The 21,790-nt window shown below is 43.6% G+C and overlaps 1 protein-coding gene across 2 annotated transcripts; it reads right to left on the bottom strand.

Annotated features, from left to right (window-relative positions):
* Nucleotides 1–253: 253 nt before the first annotated feature.
* On the bottom strand, nucleotides 254–21,269 carry mks1 (MKS transition zone complex subunit 1). 2 transcript variants are annotated; one of them, XM_042326887.1, is made up of 18 exons: nucleotides 21,041–21,269; nucleotides 6,392–6,513; nucleotides 6,204–6,259; nucleotides 5,955–6,110; nucleotides 5,686–5,783; nucleotides 5,391–5,519; nucleotides 5,158–5,262; nucleotides 4,920–5,028; nucleotides 4,630–4,686; nucleotides 4,391–4,433; nucleotides 4,224–4,286; nucleotides 3,955–4,025; nucleotides 3,796–3,865; nucleotides 2,005–2,112; nucleotides 1,765–1,898; nucleotides 1,581–1,663; nucleotides 1,261–1,358; nucleotides 254–1,129 (listed from the first exon to the last, which is right to left on the bottom strand). In XM_042326887.1, exons 1-18 carry the CDS (start codon nucleotides 21,115–21,117, stop codon nucleotides 1,026–1,028), a joined length of 1,683 nt encoding a protein of 560 aa, XP_042182821.1. In that variant the 5' UTR covers nucleotides 21,118–21,269; the 3' UTR covers nucleotides 254–1,025. The 2 variants fall into 2 exon arrangements, with proteins under 2 accessions (XP_042182821.1, XP_042182820.1); XM_042326886.1 differs by lacking the exon at nucleotides 21,041–21,269 and adding an exon at nucleotides 6,726–7,880.
* Between the last annotated feature and the right edge of the window lie 521 nt (nucleotides 21,270–21,790).

The following is a 21,790-nucleotide window of genomic DNA, read 5'->3' as shown; positions in this document are numbered from 1 at the left end:
CACACTCAGCAGTGAGCTGCACACACCATAGGGTGAAAAGAGGAGAGAGGAGAAGAGTGACGAGTCTCATCTTATGCCAGTACAGACTTGATACAACCTAGACTTTACTAGGTAGACCTGTGCTCATCTCATTTCTCCCAAAGGTAAACATGTATTTGACTAAATGATAGCAGAGTAATGTTTCATATAAAACATGGGAAAAGGTATAGAAAGCCTCAAAGACATTTTACTTTTTAAAGATGTGAATCTAAAATAGGTATATCTCAGTTTTATTATAAAATCAATTGACAAACTATGATAACAAAACATGGAAAATACTTTATCATCTGACACCGCGCTATAAAGTCGCTCTTAAAATACTGTATCAGAAGCACATATAAAATTAGTATACAAAACATTAAGAACATCTACTCTTTCCATTACATAGACTGACCAGGTGAACGCCAGGATCCCTTATTGATGTTACTTTTAAATCCACTTCAAATCTGTGTAGATGAAGGGGAGGGGACAGGTTAAAGAAGAAGTTTTAAGCCTGGAGAGAATTGAGACATGGATCGTATTTGTGTGCCGTTCAGATTGTGAATGGGCAAGACAAAAACATTTAAGTGTATGGTAGTGTCAGGCGCACTGGTTTGTGTCAAGAACTGCAACACTGCTGGGTTTTTCACGCTTAACAGTTTCCCGTATGTATCAAGAATGGTCCACCACCCAAATGAAATCCAGCCATCTTGACACAACTGTGGGAAGCATTGGAGTCAACATGGGCCAGCATCCCTGTGAAATGCTTTCAACACCTTATAGAGTCCATGCCCTGACGAATTTAGGCTGTCTCAGTAAAAAAGGGGGGTGGTCCAAGGTGTTCCTAATGTTTGATATATTCAGTCTATACAGGTGTACATGCATAGTAATAATTACAAAATTACAGAACATAAACAGACGGCTGTTGAACAGGGAGATGGAATTTCCTCAGCATTTTCTTACAGGTGAATGCTGTGCTGCATACTGTATGTAAACCATGTACGTGTCTATGCAGTGGACTCAGAGTTTTGTTGGGCTGTAGTGTTTATGAGGTCTCTGGGAAGACTCTCTCTGGCCTCCTGCATCCGTCTCCTGGCCCTCTGGAATGCCTCTGCCAATTAGAGCACAAATCGATTGTTTACCAGACTACTTATTTTCTTTCACTCAGCATATTGTGTACCAGCATCTTGACATTTTGTTATTCTTTCTCAATGATTTGTATTTGGACATGACATTCCTTACCCAGGACATTATAGACAGAACCTTGCTGACTGAAGCCTCCCAGCTGGTCCAGAACACTCTGCCTCCTCTTCTTCAGGGTGCTGGCATCAACAAATGCCCTTCACAAAAGACAAGCAGAGTGATGTCAAACAAACAGAGAAAATATGGCCCAAATGGAAAGAATCCAGATCTCTAGAAGTCTGAACCTTTTTCATTCTGCTGCTTTACCCCATACTAAAAGAACATAATACTGTAGACCCCTCATAAATAATCTGTAAATATTCAATGTGGTATTTTCATCTGTGCAACCTACAGAAAGTCTTGACTTAAACCAGACTCACCTGGCGTGCTGGATACAATGGAGGTTGAAGGTGACGCTGCCTGTGGTCTGTGTGCGGAAGCCAAAGCGACTCAGCCGCTCTCCCTACACAGACAGTGTTAGCTAGACTTGTATTTAAATACTTCTCTTCCGAGTCGGTGTTTTTTCAGGACTTTATTCAGAGAATTGCAGTATTTTCTTTGTACCTTGAAGGTTCCTGGGACTCTGACGTAACTGTAGTCCTCCAGCTCAGGGGATCCACCAATGAAGAAGCGTCTCAGTTCTGACACTGTTCCCGTCTGGAGCGGTCTCCACGTATGACATGTTATTGTATGCTTCCCTATGGGATACAGACACACACAGCCAGAGTAGATCATCATTTACGCTGCTTTCAGAAAACAATTCTAACTGTCATTGAACAGCACCATGCTCTATATACATCTTACCAGGGGTGGAAGGAATGACCAGGTAGCCATAGCCTTCATTTCTGTAGCGCTGCCAGAAGTCCAGGGAGAGGACTTTGAAGTACAGAACTGGCCATTGGGGGAGGGATTCTATGACAAAATAATTAGCAGGAAAATGAAAGAAATGCCATATGAAGAAATGTTGTGATAAAATGCATGGAGCCCTGAAAACGCCTGGTACAAATACAATAATTATGTTTAGGAATACAATATAAACTAAATATTTATTTTGATACAAATACAATATAATAGTGCATTTGTAAAGTATTCAGACCCCTTCACCTTTTCCACATTTTGTTACGTTACAGCCGTATTCTAAAATGGATTAAATAGTTTCCCCCCCTCATCAATCGACACATAATACCCCATAATGAAAAAGTAAAAACAGGGCTTTAGAAATGTTTCTAAATAAATAAAATAAAAAATAAATATCACATTTACATAACTATTCAGACCCTTTACTCAGTACTTTGTTTAAACACCTTTGGCAGCAATTACAGCCAAGTCTTTTTGGGTATGAGCTTGGCACACCTGTATTTGGAGAGTTTCTCCCATTCTTCTCTGCAGATCCTCTCAGGCTCTGTCAGGTTGGATGGGGAGCGTTGCTGCACAGCTAATTTCAAGTCTCTCCAGAGATGTTCGATCAGGTTCAAGTCCGGGCTTTGGCTGGGCCACTCAAGGACATTCAGAGACTTGTCCCAAAGCCACTCCTGCGTTGTCTTGGCTGTGTGCTTAGGGTTGTTGTCCTGTTGGAAAGTTAACCTTTGCCCAGTCTGAGGTCCTGAGCACTCTGGAGCAGGTTTGCATCAAGGATCTCTCTGTACTTTGCTCCGTTCATCTTTCCCTCAAGCCTGATTAGTCTCCCAGTCCCTGCCGCTGAAAAACAGCCCCACAGCATGATGCTGCCACCACCACGCTTGGCCAGGTGATGAGCGGTGCCTGGTGTCCTCCAGATGTGACGCTTGACATTCAGGCCAAAGAGTTGAATCTTGGTTTCATCAGACCAGAGGATCTTGTTTCTCATGGTCTGAGAGTCCTTTAGGTGCAAACTCCAAGCGGGCTGTCATGTGCCTTTTATTGAAGAGTGGCTTCCGTCTGGCCTCTCTACCATAAAGGCCCGATTGGGGGAGTGCTGCAGAGATGGTTGTCTTTCTGGAAGTTTCTCCCATCTCTACAGAGGAACTCTGGAGCTCTGTCAGAGTGACCATAGGGTTCTTGGTCACCTCTCTGACCAAGGCTCTTCGTCCCCGATTGCTCAGTTTGGCCGGGCGGCCGGCTCTAGGAAGAGTTTTGGGGTTACAAACTTCTTCCATTTAACAATGATGGATGCCACTGTGTTTTTGGGGACCTTCAATGCTGCAGAAATGTTTTGGTACCCTCCCCAGATCTGTGCCTCGACACAATCCTGTGTCTGAGCTCTACGGACAATTCCTTCGACCTTATGGCTTGGTTTTTGCTCTGACATGCACTGTCAATTGTGGGACCTTATATAGACAGATGTGTGTCTTTCCAAATCATGTCCAATCAATTGAATTTACCACAGGTGGACTCCAATCAACTTGTAGAAGCATCTCAAGGACGATCAATGGAAACAGGATGCAACTGAGCTCAATTTCGAGTCTCATAGCAAAGGATATGAATAGGATCGGTTTTCACTTTGTCATTATGGGGTATTGTGTGTAGATCGATTAAGGGAAAAAATATTTAATCCATTTTAGCTTAAGGCTGAAACGTAACAAAATGTGGAAAGAGGGAATTACAATGCAAATTCACCCTCTGTCTCATCCTCTCTCCTGAAGAATGACTCAAAGCTGAATGGGTAGCTGAAGAAAGCCACGTCGTCCTGCAAGCATAATAAAAGCATGTTCAGATATTTGCCTATGTCTCTAATAAGAACATAGATTAATGTGAAGACCTGAAGCATGTCCCCACCTTTCCTATGGTCTTTGTGCGACATGTCTGAGTCACGCCAGAGAGAGAGTGGAATGGCAGAGTGGACCAATCTAGGCAGCACAGGGAAGGTAGGGTTAGTTGAAAACAACTTGTTAAAAACAACCAGCTATATTCTCTAAAGAGACAGGAATTTAGTTGTATATGGAGCCTACAAAGTTAAATGATGTAAAAGACATACAGTATATTGACAATATGTGTAAGAAGTGGGATATTTTTCTCTATAAAGTTGACCGTTTATTTTGACTCACTGTGGGGCAGCTCCAGGAAAAAGTGGACGTATAAGTTGTCATATTCAAAGCCTTTGGCTGAGTCTGGAGAGCAGAGAAATGGTCACTATAGGAGACCTAAGGAAGTGCCTATTTTAAAATACAGTATATTGAAAAGTCATATTATAACTGTCTCTCCCATTACTGACCTATTTCTCCATTCACCAACAGACGCAGAATTCCAGGGGGTGGCTGAAGGACACAAACACAGACTTAATCCATCCCATCATTTCATACATTGACTTGGCGTTTCACCAAAACACCTGAAATGTATGGGTTTCTGAGCATTAGTGCGTAATTGAATGACCAAATACTGAGCTAATACCGCAGGTGACCTTTGCTGATTAAACAACTTGTGTTAAGGATCTGTCACAGACTACATACATACCATTTCAAAGTCCTGGCCAACCAAGCTGTTGAGGTAGTCTTTATGACGTACATAAAGCTGAAAGGAGAAAAAGAGAGGAGGTCATCGTCATAGAAAAGACTCTAACCTGCCTGAAAGGCTATAATAATATTTCATCAGTGTACTGTATGTACATGCATAAGGACAAATCTGATATTAGGCCACTTTGGGATACAAAAACATCTTCCAAGTTTTGATTTTGGGATTAACTATAATACAAGTATTATTACAGTGCACCAACAGTGAATAACACTACACACTCAGTCACTCACATCTTTATACATGCGCTGTTCCCGTTCCTTCTCCTCTGGTCTGATGCCTTCTGACACGTTCTCCAGGGTTAGACGCCACACCTCCCTCTTCTCCCCCTCCGTCTCAACTCTGGGCACAAACACACAGCATCATAACACTGTCAATGGCTTGTACTGTATGTATTCTGCTACCAAGTCAGTGACCCTTACTTGAGCTAGGGGTAAAACATTTTGACTTCAGCAGGTGCGGGTCACTTGCCTGTAGGGCTCCTTGGCTTTGTTGAAGTCTGGTTTGATGGTAACCACTCCATTTCCATCTGCTCTTATCGTGCACAACAAGCATTCCTTCTCCTTTTGGCCAAGTCTGAGAAATACAATAATAAAATGCCACTTTTAAATGCCTGAATTGGAATCTACTTCAAAGTTATTACATACAAAGCAGTGTAATAAGTGTATAGGCTACATAGTGGTTTTTCCCCTGGTGCTACTCACTTCCCCGGTGGTCCCAGGTCCCCCATGATGTGCATGGTCTGTACAGGTGTGTTGACCACGTGGCTGGTCTTCACAAAGTCCTCCGAGGGCTCCCAGGTAATCAGCCTGGACTTGGGGATGGTGCTGTCACTGCAGACCAACAGAATACCACAAACACATTTTGCATACAAGGGTATGGTGTAATGTGAACATACCGGTACACTGTTTGTCTTCAAAGCAGCACATCATGCTTCAATGTTGGTTCAATTTCATTCACTTTAATAATAATTAACTTTGGTGACTATAAGGGACCTACACTGGGCGTCTGTCCTGTCGTCTGTGTCTGACATTGGCCATCCTTTCTGCCAGGAAAGTAGGGTTGGACTTCACCTGCGTCACCATACTCTGAGAATGCTGTAGTGAGTATATCAAAAACAGCTTTAAAACAATTACGTTTCTTTGGGACAGAAATTAGGTAAATGCTACTACAATACTGGACAACCCACTCCTCTTGAGGAATTACATCTGTCCAGGATGGATTGTTTTGAAAAACATTAATGAAATGGAGAATCAGTAGAAACTCACCCCTTCCCAATTGGTGAAGCGGTCAAAATCGGTGTAGGTAAAAATCCTGCGGTTCCGTCTGCCCCTGGTCCGCTCCTGAGCCATGATCTCTGTGTGGTATTGTCTCTCCAGTGGAGTCTGGCATACTGACTCACTCTGGAACAAATCCACTTCATACTGCACACACACACACACACCTTACCATGCAACATCAAACTATCCTAAACAGTAAAGTTTTATTTGTTATAAGGACACTGGTAGAGGACCTACCTGACTGAACAGCTTCTCCTGCCAGCCTACCACTAACTCCTCATCATCATCTCCGGCTAAAAACAAAACCAAGATGTTGTGGTCCATATCTAGCCACCACGAAAATAACATCTACTTAACTAAGAAGCATCTAACATCATCTTTATTTTTCACATCATCATCTTTCTGTTTCAAAACAGTGTTAATACCTGATTGAGACTGTGAGTTGAGGGTGTCCAGCTCAATGCCTCCCCTCTCCTGTTGAGTCAAAACCTGCTGCTGAAGGTGTTGGGAGAGGGCTGCTGTGGAGGTGACTCTCTGAATACGGATCCTGTAAACACCATTGTAAATATAAACAAAGTAAACAGGATTCTAGCTAGCTAAATGCCATGTTTTCATGGCAAACTCAGGGATCAGGTCAAGCAATATACTGGGTGTTTATCATCATCAACTGCTTTGAGAGCTAACGTTAGCTAACGACAGTGTCTTGCTTGTATGGCAATGCAAGGACTAAAAGCCACACAAACGCCAACTGCAACTTACTTCATTTTAAGGTTTTTGACAGCATCCCGGGAACGATAGACAGCTTCTCCCGTGTCGGTGCTCCAGCCGTCTGCCATGTTGTTACGTTGGGAACTTATGTATTGATGCTTGCTAGCTAGGTTAGCTAGCTATGCTGCAGTTGGTGGCTTAATAAATATTATTCTTAGCTAAATAGGAAGCTAACGTTAGCTTAACTAGCAACATACACACGCGCGCTATGTATCTAGAAGATAGATGGTTTGCAGCAGGCAATTGACTTGCTAGCCAATTTTGTAGCTAGTACTTTTCACAAGCGTCTGCTCGTTGCATGGTAACAACTGTCTGCCAGCCTGGTTGGGTTTCTGGCGAAAATACAACTATTTATTGGTTCACTACCGCCACCTACCGTGGGATACAGTCCAGAGCAGCAGAATAAATCCCCCCCGCTGATAACAGGTAAGATAATATCAGTATAATAATATTCCCTTGATGTAAAAAGTTTAAGAACCCCTGATGTAATTCATTAAGACAAAAATCTGTCTGACACAAATAATTGGAATTTAAAAAGCTTTATTGGAAATGCACGTTTCAAACAGCACCATTCAAGTACAGATGAGTGTAGCTAAATCAGATACATGCTAATTTAGTTTAAATGTGATGTATTCCTCCAGTCCCAGTTCATTTCTACTCTTTTGACATGCTTCAGACCAGATGCATGCTCCACTTCAGTGTATAATGGTCCTGAATTTGCATATCAATGTGTTTGAAGCTTTTACGTTCTGCATCTCTCTGCTGTCTTTCATCTGAAGCCATTTCCTCCAAGGTCTAAACAGGTGTAGATTTCCATCTCTGTGTGGGAGACCAGATATTGCAAGGAGACCAGTAAAGGGCATCTTCTCTTCCCTTTGTCCAAATGAGACCTAAGACCCCAATACCAGTGACACTGCCCTAAGGTTGGTGCTGTCCTTTGGATGAGACTGTGGAGACAGAGGTCTTATCTCTCTGTGGTTACTAAAGATGTCATGGTACTTATGGCATGAGTAGAGGTCTTGACCCTGCTTCTCCTGGCTATATTTCCAAGCCTAAGAATGTGAAATTTATGCTGCAGTAGTTAATGTGTCGGGGGACTAGGGTCAGTTTGTTATATCTGGAGTACCTCTCCTGTCCTATTCGGTGTCCTGTGTGAATCTAAGTGTGCGTTCTCTAATTCTCTCTTTCTCTCTCTCGGAGGACCTGAGCCCTAGGACCATGCCCCAGGACTACCTGACATGATGACTCCTTGCTGTCCCCAGTCCACCTGGCCGTGCTGCTGCTCCAGTTTCAACTAGGACCTTAGCCCTAGGACCATGCCCCAGGACTACCTGATATGACTCCTTGCTGTCCCCAGTCCACCTGACCGTGCTGCTGCTCCAGTTTCAACTGTTCTGCCTTATTATTATACGACCATGCTGGTCATTTATGAACATTTGAACATCTTGGCCATGTTCTGTTATAATCTCCACCCGGCACAGCCAGAAGAGGACTGGCCACCCCACATAGCCTGGTTCCTCTCTAGGTTTCTTCCTAGGTTTTGGCCTTTCTAGGGAGTTTTTCCTAGCCACCGTGCTTCTACACCTGCATTGCTTGCTGTTTGGGGTTTTAGGCTGGGTTTCTGTACAGCACTTTGAGATATCAGCTGATGTATGAAGGGCTATATAAATAAATTTGATTTGATTTGAAATCGCTTCTAAGCACTATGTAAATCCAACTCATTATCATAAGCCACCTGGGTAGACAGTATGGGGACCAATATCCTTTTTAAGAATGCTGTATGTCTCAAAATATAACAACGAGACCAATATAAGTATTTGCTAATCATAGTTCCTGTCTCTGAAATTACATTTGTGTGTGTTGTAGGAGTAACCAATACTCAAAATATGTGTGTGTGTGTGTGTATGGTAGCAGTAGTAGTAGGCCATTTATTTTTTTGAACATCTCAATTCGTGCAGCAGCCACTGAAGAAACATTTCAATCAAAAACAACAGAATAAATTGTATTATAAACTGGGTGGTTCGAGCCCCGAATGCTATTAAATCACCATTCAGGGCTCGAATCACCCGGGTAATAACAGACCGTATACTCCGGTATGACAAAACATTTATTTTTACTGCTCTAATTACGTTGGTAACCAGTTAATAATAGTAATAAGGCACCTCAGGGGTTTGTGGTATATGGTCAATATATCACGGCTAAGGGCTGTATCCAGGCACTCCGTGCTGCATTGTGCATAAGAACTCTGCCAGACAAACGCTCCCCTAACCAGGACGACGCTGTGACAATTGTGCACCAACCCATGGGTCTCCGGGTCGCAGCCGGCTGCGACAGAGCCTAGACTCGAACCAGGATCTATAGCGGCACAGCTAGCAACTGAGATGCAGTGCCTAAGACGACTGCGCCACTCCGGTCTACATAAGACATTCTAAATCAGCAGGTTTTGCATTGGTGGAGTTTTGGCTTGCTTGGTGACATCACCAGGTGGTCTAAGTTAATAGACCAATAACAAAGAGTTTGAAATCTCTCTGCCAATAACAGCTCATTTTGAGCCTACATTTCCCTCCCATTAGTGGATTGATCCATGTTTAACCATGTTTTGTGGCTATAGAGTGTTTGTTTACATTTACTTTGTTTACCCACATTGAAGTAAAACTCAGCTTATATGCTGAGTTCTGATGGGGTACAACTGTTGAACTAAGCTCATGAGGCATTTATAAGATATATTCTTCAAGAATCAATGGGTATATATCAATGGGTAGACTCATCTCTTCAGTGGGTCATATGATTGAGTGTAGTCTGGCCCAGGAGTGGGAAGGTGAACGGAAAGGCTCTGGAGCAACGAACCGCCCTTGCTGTCTCTGCCTGGCCGGTTCCCCTCTTTCCACTGGGATTCTCTGCCTCTAACCCTATTACAGGGGCTGAGTCACTGGCTTACTGGGGCTCTCTCATGCCGTCCCTGGAAGGGGTGCGTCACCTGAGTGGGTTGATTCACTGATGTGGTCATCCTGTCTGGGTTGGCGCCACCCCTTGGGTTGTGCCATGGCGGAGATCTTTGTGGGCTATACTCGGCCCTGTCTCAGGATGGTAAGTTGGTGGTTGAAGATATCCCTCTAGTGGTGTGGGGGCTGTGCTTTGGCAAAGTGGGTGGGGTTATATCCTTCCTGTTTGGCCCTGTCCGGGGTGTCCTCGGATGGGTCCACAGTGTCTCCTGACCCCTCCTGTCTCAGCCTCCAGTATTTATGCTGCAGTAGTTTATGTGTCGGGGGGCTAGGGTCAGTTTGTTATATCTGGAGTACTTCTCCTGTCCTATTCGGTGTCCTGTGTGAATCTAAGTGTGCGTTCTCTAATTCTCTCCTTCTCTCTCTCGGAGGACCTGAGCCCTAGGACCATGCCCCAGGATTACCTGACATGATGACTCCTTGCTGTCCCCAGTCCACCTGGCCGTGCTGCTGCTCCAGTTTCAACTGTTCTGCCTTCTTATTATTCTAACATGCTGATCATTTATGAACATTTGAACATCTTGGCCATGTTCTGTTATAATCTCCACCCGGCACAGCCAGAAGAGGACCGGCCACCCCACATATGCTCTCTCTAATTCTCTCTTTTTTTCTCTCTCTCGGAGGACCTGAGCCCTAGGACCATGCCCCAGGACTACCTGACATGATGACTCCTTGCTGTCCCCAGTCCATCTGACCGTGCTGCTGCTCCAGTTTCAACTGTTCTGCCTTATTATTATACGACCATGCTGGTCATTTATGAACATTTGAACATCTTGGCCATGTTCTGTTATAATCTCCACCCGGCACAGCCAGAAGAGGACTGGCCACCCCACATAGCCTGGTTCCTCTCTAGGTTTCTTCCTTGGTTTTGGCCTTTCTAGGGAGTTTTTCCTAGCCACCGTGCTTCTACACCTGCATTGCTTGCTGTTTGGGGTTTTAGGCTAGGTTTCTGTACAGCACTTTGAGATATCAGCTGATGTACGAAGGGCTATATAAATAAATTTGATTTGATTTGATATATCATTCAATTACAGGTCCAAAAATGGATTTTGCAACTGCCGATTGCAACTTTAAAATGCAGGAAATGAGGGGGTGGTTGACGGTTGGCTTACATACCCTGGCAAGAGAGATTCCTGCTTTTATCCATGTTCTGACGAGAACAATTTTAAAATAGACATGTCATTAATACATGTATAGTATGACAGATTACCTATGACAGCAACAACTGTCTCTCCCAATCAAACCTTCCCTTCTAGCACCGCACTGTCTCTACCAGTCCTGCAGCAAATAAAACATGTTTTCACAAAAAAAAGAAATGTATTTGGACCATCCGCCATATTTGAATCAGTGAAATATTCCAAATGCCTTTCCCTAGATGCCATTTCAAAATACAATCACCTCTAAACAAAATGTCTCACATTGTGACTTGCGCAAATAACTCGGCATGCCACAGGAAAGCAACCGAGCTAGGACCACATTTGCATTACAATGTAGGTAGCTACCAGTAGCTAGTTTAACATTACTCCTATGGAGTTATTTAACATTATGCACAACACAACATTCTTCCATATGAGAACATCTAAGACATCATAGCAAAGATAAGCAATGCAATAATCCATTCCGAAATGTATTAATGTCTACTCCAGCAACCTTTAGCAGCTAGCTGGCTAATTAACCTATCAGTATAGCCAGGAAAAATGGCTCGCTAGCTAGCTGCTAGCAAGCTAACATAATGCTTCAACATAGCTAATACTTTTCCATTCATCGACGAAATGTAGCCCTCTACAGCTACATTATTGTTATTGTTGAATAATAACGAAGCTAGGTAAATTCATTTAAAATAACTTCAAAATACTTACAGCTGAAATACACTGCTGTTTTCTTTATGAGCATGGTGAACTGAGGAAGCCGCATCCACGTGTAGTGTTGTGGGGGAGGGGACAAGTTCCCCAAATAGACCCTGGCTTTGAATCAGGTTTGAATTCCCCCCTCGAATGGTCCTTGTTGGGTTTGGGGAGGGGAAGCTGATCCTAGATCTGGATCTAGGGGAAACGTCGCACCAGCACAAGCAAAAGAGAGATGGTGAGAAGGGGAGGAGAGAGAGCGTTGCTCTCAGGACTGACAGATCATGTACAAAATCTACCAGTAAGAAATTGGTTTCAGAATATAATATATTACCTTTAGCAGTTCTAATGTCTTCATTTGCCCCATTTCATTAGTCTTGTTGATTGATTGCTGACATCTAGTTTCACAGAAAAGATGGTGTTGATGAAGAGCATCCATCCATGTATAGACATAGTTCATACTGGTGGTCCTACCCATTACCCACTTCACTCCATTAACCCTAAACTTGCTGCTCACGTGGTGGTTTGTCTAAATGTATTTGACTTTAGGTTAGTTAAGGTTAAAGAAGGTAAAGATTGTGTTTTGCTGTGTTGGGAGCACTAAGTGGCAATGCTGCCTCACCCAGATCACACATTACCCTATATACGTATATATTGTAGCAAGCTTAACCCAACACTTACCACCTTCTGATCTCTTGGTGTAATGAATAAAGGTGTTGGCTTGCTAGTCGCTGGACCGGGGTTTGAGTCCCGGTTGGAGCTATCCCCAAGTTTGTTACATTGGTATCAGAAGTGGGATAGTGCCTGTGAAGCCATCAAAGATGTGTGTACACGTGAGAGACTTGCTATAAAGAAGTGTGGCGGCATGCTCTCCCCAAGGAAGGAGGTCTCAGCTGACTCACATTCTGGGGCAACTTTAATCCAACACCGAGTGAACACATCGAGAGGTTTGGACATATTGGAGTAGCACTTAAGGTGTTGGCTTGACAGTTGATGGACCCAGGTCCAAAACCTGTTTTGGGGCGACCGCCTGAATTTACAAAAATATATTTGTTTGCCTACGGCAGTCCTTCTCGAATAGTGGGGGGCTCGGACCAATGCCAGGGGGGGCGCGTGTGATCCCGGGGAACATGCTTTTTTTTGCCGCAGGGAGTAGGGTTTTTTTGCACCGAACAAGAGCACACAGTACAGAGCAGGAGATATGAAGTGCAGATAACAAACCCTTAAGAGACACCATGGAAAAATATTTAACAGGGATGAAAAGAAAGGCGGAGAGAGACGGAGATAATGAGACAAACGTAAGTCTCCCGAAAGCTAAGACGTAGCGCTTGGCTTCACTGTGACTACAGTGGGAGACGAGGAAAGACCGGTATGTTTACTCTGTATAAAAATGTTGGCAGCGGACAGCATGAAGCCAAATAAATGAAGGCGTCACTTAAAGACATTACACCCCAATCAAGCCGCTTGAGTTTTTTCAGCGAAAACGTGCCGAATATTGCCAACAATCGTCCCGCTTTGTGAATGCTACTTCAGTAAACCAGCGAGCACTGTTAGCATCATATAAGGTGGCATACCAAATTGCACAGTGCAAAAAAAAACACTCCATAGCAGAGGAGCTGATACTGCCTGCAGCATTAGACATGGTCTCTGTCATGATGAAAAATAAAAACTATCTCTCTGTCCAATGACACTGTCGCCAGATGTATAAATGACATTGCTAACGATCTTAAAGAACAGCTGGTAGATAAACTCAAAGACAAACGTTTTGCCTTACAGTTCGATGAAGCAACTGACAGCAACAAAGACTGGTTGTTTATCGCTTATGTACGTTTTGACATGACAAACTCCCTGTGAGAGGATCTACTTTTTTGTAAATATGTCAGAGACAGAGCCACAGCTGAAGAGCTATTCAAAATGCTGGACTGCTTCCTGACTGAGAATGGGCTAAAGTGGGAGAATTGGTGTTTGCAGTGATGGTGCACAGACCATGGCAGGGATGAGAAAAGGACTTCGGGCACTCATCAAGAAGGCCTCACCTAATGCTGAGTGGACACACTGTGTTATACACAGAGAAGCACTGGCATCAAGGCACCTTTCCTCTGAATTAAGTGAGGTTATGACTGACATTGTAGGTGTAGTCAATTTTATAAAGACCAGACCACTAAAAACAAGAGTCTTCTCTGCTATCTGTGAGGAGATGGGAGCTGAACATCAAGCTGTGCTGTTTCACAGTGAAGCAAGGTGGCTGTCACGAGGAAAAGTCTTGTCCCGAGTTTTTGAGCTCAGAGAGCAGATGAGAATGTTTTCGGAGCAGGAGCACAAGTATGACCTTGCAGAAAAATTTAGTGATGAGAACTTCCTGGCAAAACTGGCCTACCTGAGTGACATATTTGGAAAACTAAATGAACTAAATCTACAGCTTCAAGGGAAAGATACACACCTCCCTCAGGTCACAGACAAGATCAGCTCTTTCACTCGAAAGCTTGCAATGTGGGGCAGGCGACTTGATGAAGGAAATACTGATTCATTCGAGAACCTGCATGAATTTGTTGACACTACTGACTATGATGCCACCTCAGTGATTCCATATATTAAGGAGCATATTTCATCACTGATGGGATTCTTTAAAAAGTACTTCCCTGAAAACAGTTCCCAATATGACTGGGTGAGAGATCCTTTCAATGGACCAGCTCCAACTGGTTTCAGCTCTGCAGAGGAGGACCAGTTCATTGATATGACGTCTGACTCCACATTGAGACTGAGGTTCACATCACAGACACTGAGTGAATTCTGGCTGAGTGTAGAGAGGCAGTATCCACTCTTAGGGCAGAGGGCAATGGGCATTCTTCTTCCTTTTGCAACATCTTATCTTTGTGAGACTGGCTTCTCTGCTGTTGCTGCACTGAATACCAAGTAAAGGTCCCAGCTAAACATTGAGCAGGAGCTGAGAGTTATAGTATCATGCTTCAAACCCCGCTTCGAAAAGCTGTGCTCTGCAAAACGTGCTCATTGTAGCCATTAATCCTGACTTCCTCATTTTGATTTTAAAAAATCAGCGCAAATTGTTTTATTCATTTTTGTTTTATAGGCCAAAGTGTTTCATATATTGTGCTCCTGAGTTAATGTTGCTGATCAATTTTTAATAAATAATAATTTTATTATTTATTGATTATATTTAATTTTATTTTTCAGTATCAAATGGTCAAAAAATGTTTACAGTTTAAATAAGGATTTATTTATTTATTTTCTCCCCAGGCAAATTGATGCACTTTAAGTCTTTTCTGTTACAGACTAGAAAACAATGTTAATAAAATTATTATTTGTTGTAAGTTGATCTATATTTCTTTCTTTTTTCTTTTTTTGTTTTCTTTAATGTTAATAAGGATACAATGTTATGCAGAGGTGTACTTATAACAATTTTATAGACAAATGATACTATTTACATTCGCGGCGGAGAGTTGGGGGGCGCAAAATGTTTACTTCTTCCTAGTGGGGGCATAACAGAAAATAATTGAGAAGCACTGGCCTACGGGCAGGGAGACCCGGGTTTGAGACAAAAAGGGGCATTACACCATTGCTGTTTGCAAAAAAACAGTACATTGGTGGAAGCAGTGGAATTGTGCTTTGGGAGAGGTGTGCACATTTCATGGGCAGGATCTGTACCTGGGCCTCCCATGGGAAAAACCAGTGTCTTGACCATTAGACCAAGAGGTCAGTGTCTTGAGCTGAGGGTGACACTGATTTTAAAGTTGCACGCAGGACTACCTCATTACCAGATCATGAGACAGACTCATGTTTGCTACGCACATGGGATAGTGTAAAGGGAACTTTGCCTAGGAAGCCCATGCTAGAAGTGTTAGAAGGTGGAAGATAGAGAATTAGTCCAGTATCTGAAAGGTCACTGTTTTGAGTCCTGAGTCAGGCAGCAAAACGTGTGATTTGATCTGAACTGGCAGATCTGTGACCAACCCCTTCAGAAAAACAAATTCCTTTTGTTCCCCGTAACATGGACTAATAAAGTTGTACTGGCGCCAGAGAGGATGGCTGCCGTTTTATTGGCTCTTAACCAACCATGCTATTTTGTCTGATTTTTCGCTTTGATTGAAACTTATTTTGTACATAATGTTGCTGCTACCGTCTCTTATGACCGAAAAGAGCTTCTGGACATCAGAACAGCGATTACCCACCTTGAATTGGACAAAGAATTGTTGTTTAATGAGTCAGACGAGAGGGATTTACTCCAGACTGGTGCCCGATATCTAAGGAAGTCTCAAGGTTTTGCTCGCCTGAGCTAGAGTATCTCATGATAAGCTGCAGACCACACTATCTACCTAGAGAGTTTTCATCTGTATTTTAGGTAGCTGTCTACACATCACCACAGACCGATGCTGGCACTAAGATCGCACTCAATGAGCTGTATACCGCCATAAGCAAACAGGAAAACGCTCATCCAGAGGCGGCACTCCTAGTGGCCGGGGACATTAATGGAGGGAAACTTAAATCAGTTTGACCTCATTTCTACCAGCATGTTAAATGTCCATCCAGAGGGGGAAAAAACTTTAGAACAACTTTACTACACACACACAGTGATGCGTACAAAGCTCTCCCTCGCCCTCCATTTGGCAAATCTGATCATAATTTTAACCTCCTGATTCCTGCTTACAAGCAAAAAATAAAGCAGGAAGCATTGGTGACTCGGTCAATAAAAAAGTGCTCAGATGAAGCAGATGCTAAACTACAGGACTGTTTTGCTTGCACAGACTGGAATATGTTCCTGGGATTCTTCCGATGGCACCACATTAGTCACCGGCCTCATCAATAAGTGCATCGATGACGTCGTCCCCACAATGACTGTATGTACATACCCCAACCAGAAGCCATGAATTACAGGCAACATCTGCACTGAGCTAAAGGGTAGAGCTGCCTCTTTCAAGGAGCGGGACTCTAACCCAGAAGTGTTGTGTATTGATATTCTAGTGTTGTCCCATTAGGGCACCTGTAAACCCCCCTTGTTTACCTACGTTGAAATGCTTGGAATGTTCTCCCTGTGAAATGCATTAAACAATGCCCACGTTAATTTATACTCCCGTCTCATGTCATGTCCTTATATTAGTTGTATAAGTAACACAGTGTGCTATACAACAGGAAGCTTATAAGAAATCCCACTATGCCCTCCGACGAACCATCAAACAGGCAAAATGTCAATACAGGACTAAGATCGAATCGTACTACCCCAGCTCTGATGCTCGTCAGATGTGGCAGGGCTTGCAAACTATTACAGACTACAAAGGGAAGCACAGCCGAGAGCTGCCCAGTGACACGAGCCGACCAGACGAGCTAAATAACTAATATGCTCGCTTCGAGGCAAGTAACAATGAAACATGCATGAGAGCATCAGCTGTTCCGGACGACTGTGTGATCACGCTTTCCGCAGCCGATGTAAGACCTTTAAACAGGTCAACATTCACAAGGATTACCAGGCCGTATACTCCGAGCATGCGCTGACCAACTGGCAAGTGTCTTCACTGACATTTTCAAACTCTCCCTGTCTGAGTCTGTACTACCAACATGTTTCAAGCAGACCACCATAGTCCCTGTGCCCAAGAACACTAAGGTAACCTGCCTAAATGACTACCAACCCGTAACACTCACGTCTGTAGCCATGAAGTGCTTTGAAAGGCTGGTCATGGCTCACATCAACACCATTATCCCAGAAACCCTAGATCCAATCCGATTAGCATACCGGCCCAACAGATCCACAGATGATGTAATCTCCATTGCACTCCACACTGCCATTCACACATGGACAAAAGGGTGAGAATGCTATTCATTGACTACATCTCAGCGTTTAACACCATAGTGCCCTCAAAGCTCATCACTAAGCTAAGGACCCTGGGACTAAACCCCTCCCTCTACAACTGGATCCTGGACTTCCTGACGGGCCGTCCCCAGGTGGTAAGGTAGGTAACAACACATCCGCCATGCTGATCCTCAACACGGGGGCACCTCTAGGGTGCATGCTCAGTCCCGTCCTGTACTCCCTGTTCAGTCATGACTGCACGGCCAGGCACGACTCCAACACCATCATTAAGTTTGCCGGTGACAACAGTGGTAGGCCTGATCACCGACAACGACGAGAAAGACCATAAGGAGGTCAGAGACATGACAATGTGGTGCAAGGACAACAACCTCTTCCTCAATGTGATCAAGACAAAGGAGATGATTGTGGACTACAGAAAAAGGAGGACTAACCACGCCCCTATTCTCATCGACGGGGCTGTAGTGGAGCAGGTTGAGAGCTTCAAGTTCCTTGGTGTCCACATCACCAAACTATCTTGGTCCAAACACACCAAGAGTCGTGAAGAGGGCACAACAAAGCCTATTCCCCCACAAGAGACTGAAAAGATTTGTCATGGGTCCTCAGATCCTCAAAAAATTCTACAGCTGCACCATCGAGAGCATCCTGACTGGTTGAATCACTGCCTGGTATGGCAACTGGTCGGACTTTGACCGCAAGGCACTACAGAGGGTAGTGCGTACGGCCCAGTACATCACTGGAGCCAAGCTTCCTGCCATCCAGGACCTCTATACCAGGCGGTGTCAGAAGAAGGCCCTAAAAACTATCAAAGACTCCAGCCACCCTAGTCATAAAATGTTCTCTCTGCTACCACATGGCAAGCGGTACCGGAACGCCAAGTCTAGGTCCAAAAGACTTCTTAACAGCTTCTACCCCCAAGCCATAAGACTCCTGAACAGCTAATAAATGGCTACCCAGACTTTTTGCACCCCCCTACTGTTTTAAGCTGCTGCTACTCTCTGCATAGTCACTTTACCTCTACCTACATGTACATATTACCTCTATTACCTCGACTAACTGGTGCCCCCGCACATTGACTCTGTACCGGTACACCCTGTATATAGCCTCGCAATTGTTATTTTACTGCTGCTCTCTAATTATTTGTTACTTTTATTTAAATGATCTATTTTTTACTTAACACTTATTTTTCTTAAACTGCATTGTTGGTTAAGGGCTTGTAAATAAGCATTTCACTGTAAGGTTGTATTCAGCGCATGTAACAAATAAAATTGGATTTGAGATAACCTTTGCTGACGAAACAACTTGTGTTAAAGATCTGTCACAAACTACATGCATACCATTTCAGTGCTGGCCAACCAAGCTGTTGAGGTAGTCTTTGTGACGTACATAACGCTGAAAGGAGGAAAAGAGAGGAGAGGTCATCGTCATAGAAAATAATCTAACCTGCCTGAAAGGCTATAATAATATTTCATCAGTGTACTGTATGTACATACATAAGGACAAATCTGACGTGAGAACACTTTGGGATACAAAAACATCTTCCAAGTTTTGATTTTGGGATGAACTATAATACAAGAATTATTACAGTGCACCAACAGTGAATAACACTACACACTCAGTCACTCACGTCTATATATGCACTGTTGCTGTTCCGTCTCCTCTGGTCTGACGCCACACCTCCCTCTTCTCCCCCTCCGTCTCAACCTTGGGTGCAAACACACAGCATCATAACACAGTAAATGACTGGGAATGTATGAATTTTGCTACCAAGTAAGTGACCCTTACTTGAGCTAGGGATAAAACATTTTGACTTCAGCATGTGCGGGTCACTGGCCTGTAGGGCTCCTTGCCTTTGTTGAAGTCTGGTTTGATGGTAACCACTCCATTTCCATCTGCTCTTATCGTGCACAACAAGCATTCCTTCTCCTTTTGGCCAAGTCTGAGAAATACAATAATAAAATGCCACTTTTCAATGCCTGAATTGGAATCTACTTCAAAGTTATTACATACAAAGCAGTGTAATAAGTGTATAGGCTACATAGTGGTTTTTCCCCTTGTGCTACTCACTTGCCCGCTGGTCCCAGGTTCCCCATGATGTGCATGGTCTGTACAGGTGTGTTGACCATGTGGCTGGTCTTCACAAAGTCCTCCGAGGGGTCCCAGGTAATCAGCCTGGACTTGGGGATGGTGCGGTCACTGCAGACCAACAGAATACCACAAACACATTTTGCATACAAGGGTATGGTGTAATGTGAACATAGCGGTACACTGTTTGTCTTCAAAGCAGCACGACGCATCAATGCTGCTTCAATTACATTCACTTTAATAATAATTCACTTTGTTGAGTAACAGGGATCTACACTGGGTGTCTGTCCTGTCGTCTGTGTCTGACATTGGCCATCCTATGTGCCAGTAAGGTAGGATTGGACTTGACCTGCGTCACCATACTCTGGGAATGCTGTAGTGAGGACATCAAAAACAGCTTTAAAACACTAACGTTTCTTTTGGACAGAAAATAGGTAAATGCTTTGTTTTGAATAATGAAATTGTCACGTCTGCTCCAGCTCCCTCTCTCTGGCGCTCGAGGTCGCCAGGCTGCTCATCATTACGCACAACTGTCACCATTTTTACGCGCTTCATCGGACTCACCTGGACTCCATCACGTCATTGATTACCTCCCTTATATCTGTCACTTCCTCAGTTTCATTCCCATGTCTGCATTGATGTTGTTTTGTTTCTCTTGTCCAGACACTGTTCGTCTCTAGTTTCATGTCTATTTATTAATAAATCCTCCCCCTATACTTGCTTCCTGTCTCCCAGCGTAATTGGTTACAGAACCGTTACTGAAATGGAGATTCTGTTGAAAACCACCCCTTCCCAATTGGTGTAGCAGTCAGAATCGGTGTAGGTGAAAATCCTGCAGTTCCATCTGCCCCTGGTCCGCTCCTGAGCCATGATCTGTGTGGTATTGTCTCTCCAGCGGAGTCTGGCATACTGACTCACTCTGGAACAAAACCACTTCATATTGTGTGCACACACACACACACACACACACACACACACACACCTTACTATGCAACATCAAACTATCCTAAACAGTAAATTCTTATTTGTTATAAGGACACTGACTGAACAGCTTCTCCTGCCAGCCTACCACTAACTCCTCATCATTTCTGGCTGAAACAAAACCAAGATGTTGTGGTCCATATCTAGTCACCACGAAAATGACATCTACTCAACTAAGAAGCATCTGACATCTTTCTGTTTCAAAACATCTAACATCATCTTCCTGTTTCAAAACAGTGTTAACACCTGATTGAGCCTGTGAGTTGAGGGTGTCCAGCTCAATGCCTCCCCTCTCCTGTTGAGTCAAACCTGCTGCTGAAGGTGTTGGGAGAGGGCTGCTGTGGAGGTGGCTCTCTGAATACGGATCCTGTAAACACCATTGTAAATATAAACAAAGTAAACAGGATTCTAGCTAGCTAAATGCCATGTTTTCATGGCAAACTCAGGGATCAGGTCAAGCAATATACTGGGTGTTTATCATCATCTGCTTTGAGAGCTAACGTTAGCTAACGACAGTGTCTTGCTTGTATGGCAATGCAAGGACTAAAAGCCACACAACGGCCAACTGCAACTTACTTAATTGTAAGGTTTTTGACAGCATCCCGGGAACGATAGGCAGCCTCTCCGGTGTCGGTGCTCCAGCCGTCTGCCATGTTGTAACATTGGGAACTTTATTGATGGCTAGCTAACTAGCTAGGTTAGCAACATACACACACGCGCGCTATGTATACAGCAGCAGGCAATTTTGCCAATTTTGTAGCAAGTACTTTTCGCAAGCGTCTGCTCGTTGCATGGTAACAACTGTCTGCCAGCCTCGTTGGGTTTCTGGCGAGCAATACAACTATTTATTGGTTCACTACCGCCACCTACCGTGGGATACAGTCCAGAGCAGCAGAATAAATCCCCCCCACTGATAACAGGTAAGATAATATCAGTATAATAATATTCCCTTGATGTAAAAAAGTTTAAGAACCCCTGATGTAATTAATTAAGACAAATCTGTCTGGCACAAATAACTGCAATTTAGAAATCTTTATTGGAAATGCACGTTTCAAACAGCACAATTCAAGTACAGATGAGTGTAGCTAAATCAGATGCATGCTAATTTAGTTTAAATGTGATGTATTCCTCCAGTCCCAGTTAATTTCTACTCTTTTGACATGCTTCAGACCAGATGCATGCTTCACTTCAGTGTACAATGGTCCTGAATTTGCATATCAATGTGTTTGAAGCTTTTACGTTCTGCATCTCTCTGCTGTCTTTCATCTGAAGCCATATCCTCCAAGGTCTAAACAGGTGTAGATTTCCATCTCTGTGTGGGAGACC

This window comes from Oncorhynchus tshawytscha, linkage group LG09 (assembly GCF_018296145.1).
Source record: "Oncorhynchus tshawytscha isolate Ot180627B linkage group LG09, Otsh_v2.0, whole genome shotgun sequence".
Classification (NCBI taxonomy): domain Eukaryota; kingdom Metazoa; phylum Chordata; class Actinopteri; order Salmoniformes; family Salmonidae; genus Oncorhynchus; species Oncorhynchus tshawytscha.
Note: the sequence above shows the minus strand (reverse complement) of the source record. Positions and strands in the feature narration are given on the sequence as shown.

Bases quoted from the DNA above. Each gene is read 5' to 3' on its own strand.
- mks1 (XM_042326887.1), bottom strand. From the start codon at position 21,117: ATGGCAGACGGCTGGAGCACCGACACCGGAGAGGCTGCCTATCGTTCC. The intron at 3,866-3,954 runs GTGGGGACATGC...TTATGCTTGCAG, and splicing joins GCACAAAGACCATAGGAAAG to GACGACGTGGCTTTCTTCAG. The intron at 1,130-1,260 runs GTAAGGAATGTC...TCTAATTGGCAG, and splicing joins TTCTGTCTATAATGTCCTGG to AGGCATTCCAGAGGGCCAGG.